The 7,967-nt window shown below is 49.7% G+C and overlaps 1 protein-coding gene and 1 pseudogene across 1 annotated transcript; one reads left to right on the top strand and one right to left on the bottom strand.

Moving 5' to 3' along the window:
- The first annotated feature begins 320 nt into the window (after nucleotides 1–320).
- Nucleotides 321–5,657, top strand: Ccdc116 (coiled-coil domain containing 116). Its single transcript, XM_021185491.1, has 5 exons — nucleotides 321–372; nucleotides 601–738; nucleotides 1,832–2,380; nucleotides 2,510–3,112; nucleotides 4,641–5,657. The coding sequence occupies exons 2-5, from the start codon at nucleotides 667–669 to the stop codon at nucleotides 5,499–5,501; spliced, it is 2,085 nt and encodes a 694-aa protein (XP_021041150.1). The 5' UTR covers nucleotides 321–372; nucleotides 601–666; the 3' UTR covers nucleotides 5,502–5,657.
- A 1,621-nt stretch (nucleotides 5,658–7,278) lies between these two features.
- LOC110311963 lies at nucleotides 7,279–7,688 on the bottom strand (annotated as a pseudogene).
- Nucleotides 7,689–7,967: the final 279 nt, after the last annotated feature.

The raw sequence follows: 7,967 nt of genomic DNA, 5'->3' as shown, positions 1-7,967 counted from the left end.
GAGGTCCAGGAATGAGCTGAGGAAGGTGTTTAAATCACAAATTGAGGCTATCGCTTCCGCCCTGAGGATTAGAGAAACAAGCCCCAGATTCAGACGTCTTGGCTGAATATAACCATCCCCAAGAACTATACTTAGCTGGCTTGACAGAAAAAAAAAAAATTCCAACGGGTGGGGGAGGAGCCAATCTGGGCCCCTCCCCCAACCATTGTGTCGGGGAGGCTAGTGAATGAGAGGCCAGATTCTGTCCAATCAGGATGAGGTATGTAAATGAGCATCCTAGGATGCTGCGGGGGTAGGATTCCAGTTCTCTGTGCCGTAGAGCTTTAAAGGGTGCTGAATGAGCGAACCCCTAGAAGCACAGCAGAGACTCTGGTAAGCATGTGGGGTCTCCAGGGTGGCTCTGGTCTGAAAGAAGGAAGTCTGGACACACACTTCGACCCAGACACAGTTGCAAACAAAAGGCAACGACTTGGGAATGTCCACAGATAAGTGACTGGTCCAAGCGGGGAAAGTTGGGATGTCTGAAGGACACAAGTACAGGGAATGAGAGGTCCATGGAGGCCTGGACCTACCTTTACTTCCTCTCCCCGCCCCATACAGAGGAGTCTGCATCTGTGCTGTGGGACCTGAAAAAGGAAGCAGAAAACAAATTTAATTATCCACATCATGGCGAGGTGCCGCCACCACTCAGGATATCTGGCTGACGACGAGGCTGCTCACAGCACCTATGTGGCTCCGGTAAGTATATCCAGCTGGCCCACCACTTGCCACTGCTTTCTTGTGTCCAGCTGAGCTCACCAGGCCATCTGGTGGAATGCTTATTGTAGTGTCACTTTCCCTTATGCCTGCTTGCAGAGCCCTCATCACTCACTTCCCACTCCCCTTGGCCCCAGATAGCACTTGGGTGGACTAGGAGCCCTGAGAAAGGAGCAAGGAGGACTCAAGCTGGAGACACAGGCTCAAGTCCTCAACTGTAGCACAGCAGTGACAACAGTGTAGGTCTGTGCTAGAGACAGAGAAGAAGGGCTCTCTAGAGAGGGTGGAGGGCTCTCATAATTGCACTTTCACACCATGAACACAGAATTCCACTTCTCAGGCTCCTAGCTAGGGTTGGCATATATGAAATATAGGTATTGGGAACCTTCAGGGCAATCCTAGTAGAACCATACTTTGCAGTGAAGCCCTCAATTAGGGCTGTTGTAAGAATAGTCACACATCCCAAAGGTCTCAGAGCTGGGTGGGATTCAAACCCAGGATTACCTGATTCTAAAATGTAATTCAGGGCTGATGAAATAGCTCAGTGGGGAAGACTGGTGATCTGACTTGGGGATGATCAGCCCGTCCCTGAGATCCACACAATACAAGGAGAGAACCAGCTACACCAAGCTGTCCTTTGACTGCAACACTTGCACTGAGGCGCATGGACACACAAAGAATTGTTTCAAAGAGTTTTAAAGGCCGGGAGTGGTGGCACACGCTTTTAATCCCAGCACTCGGGAGGCAGAGGCAGGTGGATTTCTGAGTTCGAGGCCAGCCTGGTCTACAAACTGAGTTCCAGGACAGCCAGGGCTATACCGAGAAACCCTGTCTCGAAAAACAAAACAAAACAAAAAAAGTTTTAAATGCACGTCAGTGGTTGAACATTGCATAACATGTTCAAGACCCTGGGTTTAATCGTCAGCGTTAACAAGCCTAAAAAAAAAAAAAAATGTTTTTTCATTGTTCAGTATCAACCAGCTTCTAATGGGACCCCGGGAGGACTGCAAAGATAGCTCCTTACCCGTTGCAGGCCATCCTGCCTGTTATGACAAGCCTCTCTGTTCAAATGCAGCTGCCCAAGAAGCATCTGTTGCCAGAAGTGAGGCCAACCTGCAAGCTTGGGCGTGTACCACACCTACCGTCAATGAACCAATACTCAGAGCACCAAGGCCACCAGCAAAACCTTAGGCACCCTCTGGCATTTGGTGGCTTCCTGGATTTCCTCACTGAGGGTCAGGTACTGGACAGCTTGCAGACAGTTGTGGAGCAGGCAACAGAACGTTTGGCTGCCATGAAGACAGAGGCTGGCGTGCCACTGGTGGATATTCAAGACCCCGTGAAGGTGCCAAGTAGTAGGCATCGGTCTCGAGCCAGACCCAGCATCGACACTGTGCACCGGCACCGTACTCGGCCCACCCTGTGTGCTGGACGCCCAAACAATTACCCATCTTGCTCCAGTTCCATGTCTGATTCCCATAGCAGCATCACAGCTGGATGGCTGGGGTCCCACAGCCAAGACAGTGACCTGGGTGCCAGAGGCATAGGCTCACTGCCACCAATGAGGGACAAACTCCTGCTTGAGAAAAACCTCAAGAGGCTACTCCGCCTGGAAAACAAAGGGGTGAGATCTGGTGCTATGGCTAAGGCTAGCAGACAGTGGGCCTGAGCAGAAGGTGGGCCTGAGCTCAGGGGATGGGGTGGGGGGCTCTAGGCTGGGTGGTCACCTCTCAGCCTTTCTTTCTCTTTGCAGAAAGTCCTGAATCAATCCTGCTCCCAGAGGGATTCCCTGCTGTGGGACTCACTGGGCAGCCAAACCAGCAGTCAGTGGACCCGGGAGCAGCCCCTGTCTTGGTTCTCTGGGCTATTGGGCTCCAGTTCAATCACCCCTGAAACTTCAGATTTGGGACTTGGAGAACAGGAGATGATTTTCCTCAAACAAAAGTTAAACAAGGAGATGAAGTCACTGCTGAACCAGCCAAGACCCTTCAACCTGCCTACCTATTGTCCACTCAGGGAACCCCATCATACCCTGGACTTCCTGGCTGAGCATCGTCTCTTTCCTGCCCTGCAGCGTGTAGTCAGCCAGGCTGTAGACAAGCTCAGCCATGCCTGCCGCCACAATGGCTTCCCCCTCTTCCCAGTTACCTCAGAGACCACTCCAGATCTGCCTGGAAACTCCGATCTTCTGCAGCCCAGCTCTAAGGCTTCCATACCCACCAACAGGGAGGCTAGGGGAGAGCCTTGTGATTCTCCCACCACAGCCTACAGCCCTAAGACATCTCACAGAAAAAGCAAGGGCAGAAGGGGCTCCCCACCTAATGCAGTCCAGATGGCTACCAGATTCAGGCTCAAGGTGACACCTACACAAGTCTCTAACGTCCCTAACCCCTCATTCCACTCCATGCAGGAGGCCCCTAACTCTGAACCCAAACTGCAGAAACAAGCTATGGCCTCAAACTACAACCATATATCTCAGCCCTGTCATGGCCTGCACTTCACCTTGCCTGCCCCTGGGATTACAGTTGAGGTGGCCTCCTGCCAGGGACGTCTCAGGGGCCCGGTCCAGCATCGTCTTGCCTCCCCCTGCTGTCTTCATTCCCATTTCCCTTTCCCTCTGTTCCCCCCATTCCTTTCTTTGGGAAAAAGCTTTTCCACTTCCCCTCCTACACTGCATCCAGAGGTGACCTCAAGAGCAGGGCTGGAGGTCTCAGAGCAACCTCTGAAGGGAAGGGGCTCCTTTACCCACCACTTCTAGTAGCCACTGTTACTGGCGGGTGCCCGAGGACAAGATCTCTTGCCCTGCATTGCAGAACTCTTCTGAGGTAGAGATAAGCTGCTTGGGAATCAGGTATCCGTGTCCATCTATTTCCAGTTTCCAGATGTTGTCAAAGATTAATAAAGGCTATTTTTTTACCCTGCTTTTTTTTTCTTTTTTTCTTTTTCTTTTTCTTTTTTCTGAGACAGGGTATCACAAAGCTCAGGCTGGTCTCCAATTCATTGTATAGTAGAGGAAGACCTTGGACTTGTGATCCTCTTGCCTCTACCTCCCAACCCCTCAAATGCTGGGATTATAGGCATGCATCACCATGCCTGCAGTTCAGGGTTTTTGGTGGTGGTGGTGTTTTTGTTTTTATTTTATTTTATTTATTTATTTATTTTTGTGAACCTCAGAGGCCCTCCCACATTTCTCTTATGAATATGAGGTTTTTAATGGTTTGGCTTTTTTGTTTGCTTGCTTGCTTTTTTAGGACAGTGTTTCTCTGTGTAGCCCAGGATGTCCTGGAACTCACTCTATAGAATAGACTGGCTTGGAACTCGGACATCTGCCTGCCTCTGCCTCCTGAGTGCTGGGATTAAAGGCATGCGCCTCAGCCGCTGCTGCTGCTGCTGGCACTGCTGCCACCACCACCCAGCTGGACAGGAGTTTTTGCCAAGAAGGCAACTCTGTATCTAAGGCCAAGTGTCCTCTAATCTAGCTTTAGGACTCTCTAGACCTTCTGCTCCATGAAGGGGACCTTGGTCAGGAAGTGTGTATGAAGACATAGATGGCCTGACCTTGAAGGTCTCTGGACATCTCAACCTACCATCATCAGGGTTCCGATGTAATTCCTTCTGAACAAGCTGTGTGCAAGCTTGCATGCACACAGCCTGCTCAGGCTGCTGGGCTTGCTCTAGACCTGGCAGGTGCAGCATATGAACTGAATGTTACAGTAGGCAGATGTGGCAGGCCTGTATCCTGGTGTGATGAGCTTGGCTTCTCTGACTGTAACGGGGGAAGATTGGCACAACGGCCAAGGTGGGTGTAGCAATATGATGTCACAGGGCAGCAGGGGGATGACAAGGGTTAAACGTCTCCTTTTCTCTCCTTGGCTGTTGCACAGAGCCCCAACACCAAGTTTTCGAAGAAGAAGCCTCTGCCCTCCATCTCATCTGTTTCCAGCTTGTCCTACATCTCTAACCCCTGGTTTGAGGAACTCACTAGCTTCTTGGTTGAGCAGGCAGTCTCCTTGCTTATCTGCAAATACAAGTTTGAGGAAAGCCTCAATAAGCAACTTGGCTTCATCTCTTTTCCTATCACTGAGGTTCTCATGGACATCTTTCTGGGCTTCAAGAAGGTGAAGGGTGCCCACATCCGCCTGTCCTCAGACATCAACTGGACCTGTCTTCTTCGTAAATTGGAAGAAGCTGAGTTGTCACAGCAGGCCCTAAAACATGCCTCCAGGTCAGGAACCTCTCCACATAGTGTCTCCCGTATTGGCACCACCCAGCATAGCACAGAACCCTCCTCCATGCAACCGGAGCTTACTGGTGACACAGACCAGGACCAATCTCCAGAGTCCTACCTCTCCCTCCACCCTGAGTTGCCAATCTACCAGCTGCTCAACTCTCAGGATCCTGGAACAGGTCAGGAACAGACAGCGAACACAAACCTGTCAGAGGCCAAGCACTCTATAATCTCCAATGTTAGTGTGGGCTCTAGATCTTCCAAGACCAAGAAAGTGTTGAACACTGAAGAGGGTGAGGACGGTGAGGAGGAGGAGGAGGAAGAGGAAGAGGAAGAAGAGGAAGATGAGGAGGAGGAAGATGAGGAAGATGAGGAAGAAGAGGAAGACAGAGGAAGTAAGGAGGATGACACCAAAGATTTTTTTGAGGGTGAACACACACCTCCTAGTCCGCCTTTGCATGAGTTGGAGAACTTTATGAATATAACCACTGTAATGAGCCCCAATAACTCCCCATGAGACCTCTGTGAGCCACATAGAGTACTCCAGTCCTATCCGAGTAGCTGGCCACCCAGCCAGTCCCTGTCCTGAGTGGAGGTCAGGATGACTGGGTGCTCAGGAGGAGCTCTGCTAGTATTATCAAGGGAGCCAAAGAGCCAAATGGAAATAAATGACATGTTGGTGGACACAGCTGTCTGGTGCTGGTGTGTTATCTTGTTCCCTTGCACCCAGATGCCCACCCCTAACTAGCATCTTCAGGGTGAGCCAGCCCTGATGTTACATGAACTTTTCTTTAGGATATAAGATAGGAAAGATACTGATGATATGCAGAAGTAATGATTTTAACATGGTCCAACTTGGTGAATTAATGATGTTATGGTTTACAGGAGAATGGATGAATGATTACTACAGAAGTGTGAGTGACCCCCCCCAAACACCTCCATCACCAAAGTGTCACCCCAACATGGCTAATTCTCCATAGCTGTATAGATAGACCCCAACCCAGACTTGACTTCTCTTCCACCCTGTATAGACTCTAGTACAGTGATTCTCAGCCTTCCTGATGCTGATACCCCTTAATACAGTTTCTCATGCGGTGACCCCAACCATGAAATCATTTTCCTTGTTACTCCATAACTGTAATTTTGCTACTGTTATGAATCATAATGTAAATATCTGATATTGAGATGGTCTTAGGTGACCCCTATGAAGGGTTATTTGACCACAAAGGGACGCAGCCCACAGATTGAGAACCACTTCTCAAGGTGGGAGCTACAGGAAGCAAGATGTAAACTGAGAACTGTCAGACCTGGTAGATCCAGCAACTGGAAGATTTCCAACATAGGATAGTTGATGAGTTTAGGACGATAGATTCCACACCCAGCAGTTGTGTCATCTGTTGATTCTAAACTAAGATTGTTTGGCGTTTTCCATTTGTGGGGACTCAGGTGGGCCAGAGGGAAAGAATTTAGCTAGGGCAGAATTCTTCGGCCAGGCTTTGGGATGGGAAGGCTGGGCAAGGACTGAGCTCCAGGGAAGAGGTAAGCATGCAGGCTGGAGAGTGCACCCACAGCTAGCTGTGCAGAGCCCGCAGCAGCTGGCTGCAGGGACCAAGAGAGCGATCTCAGAGCTCTGGAGAGGCAGAGGCGTTTGTGGGAGAGGTGTCGGCTAGGAGAAAAACAGGGTCTCGGTCTCTGGTTCCTGGGATGGGAACCGCCAGTGCCAGGGTTTCCCCTTCTCTGACCTTGTCTGGGGCATTCACCCCCACCCCCCACCTCCTCTATGTGCATAATGTCATGTAGCCTTAGTTAGATTACAGGATCTACTTCCTTTCTCCCAATTAGTTCAGGATCATCTGAGATTGCTGAAATGTTTCCCCATGCTAATGATTTCAGGACCCTAAGTCCTCAGCCAATGACCTTTGCCCATCCTAGATGTTTCTACCTTCAGTTCCCCCAAAATTATATAAACCTGGAGTCACCTCAAGTAATGTTGATTTGCGTCCCTGTAGCCAGTCCCTGTGTGTCTTCACCAACATACTCACAGGGCTTCAGAACCTGTCTGTCTTCAGAACCCCCTGTCTGTCTCTGATCCTTTTGCTCTCTTGGCCTATGATCCCTGAGGGGTGAGGATGGGGGTGTCACATTTGCAACCTGAGGCTGCTTATCTATGGAGACCTCCTACCCAGACTGGCCAATCTTTGCATCTTTTGAACATAATAAACATGTTAAGGTTCCCAGTTGTGCCAGGTAGAGAACCGCACTTTATCCCAACTTCATTTTTTTTTCCAGCAAAATTTGACAATTAAGTCGATTTATTCAGTTGTCTTAGGCATCTGCAGTGGTGACTTCAACCTCAACTCCCGGCTCAATACTGATGGAAGTAATCTTAACAATCTCAGAAGGACTATGTAAATCAATGAGTCGCTTGTGGATCCTCATCTGGAAACGATCCCAGGTCTTGGAACCTTCACCACAAGGTGTTTTTCTGGTAGTGATTCTCAGTGTCTTGTAGGCATGCGCACCGGTCCTTTCAGATTCTTTTCTTTGGCGCCTCTGATCAAGTCCACACAAACCTTCTCCAGCGACTTCACATTGCGGCTAGTGAGCATGATTCAAATTCGGTGAATCATCACTTTGGGCTCCACGGGCGTCTTTCCAGTATCTTTAAATGCCATGGCTGAGGCGCGGCTTCCTGACCAACTTGTTCCTCAGCAGGAGCCCATTTTTTTTGTTTTTTTTGTTTTTTTTGTTTTGTTAATTGTTTTTAGAGACAGGGTTTCTCTGTATAGCCCTGGCTGTCCTGGAACTCACTTTGTAGACCAGGCTGGCCTCAGAAATCTGCCTGCCTCTGCCTCCCGAGTGCTGGGATTAAAGGCGTGCGCCACCACGCCCGACCCAGCTTCATTTTTATATGTGTCTATATGTCTATCCTTTATTCTCTTGCTTCCCCTAGTCAGGGTTTTGGGACTCAAGCCTTTCAGGT

The sequence above is a fragment of the Mus caroli genome, chromosome 16 (genome assembly GCF_900094665.2).
Source record: "Mus caroli chromosome 16, CAROLI_EIJ_v1.1, whole genome shotgun sequence".
NCBI lineage: Eukaryota > Metazoa > Chordata > Mammalia > Rodentia > Muridae > Mus > Mus caroli.
The sequence above is the reverse complement of the archived record's forward strand: the minus strand, read 5'-3'. Positions and strand labels throughout refer to the sequence as shown.

Coding starts and splice junctions, on each gene's coding strand:
- Ccdc116 (XM_021185491.1), top strand. CDS start 667: ATGGCGAGGTGCCGCCACCACTCAGGATATCTGGCTGACGACGAGGCT. Junction 739..1,831: donor ACAGCACCTATGTGGCTCCG/GTAAGTATATCC, acceptor GTTCAAATGCAG/CTGCCCAAGAAGCATCTGTT. Junction 2,381..2,509: donor TCCGCCTGGAAAACAAAGGG/GTGAGATCTGGT, acceptor TTCTCTTTGCAG/AAAGTCCTGAATCAATCCTG.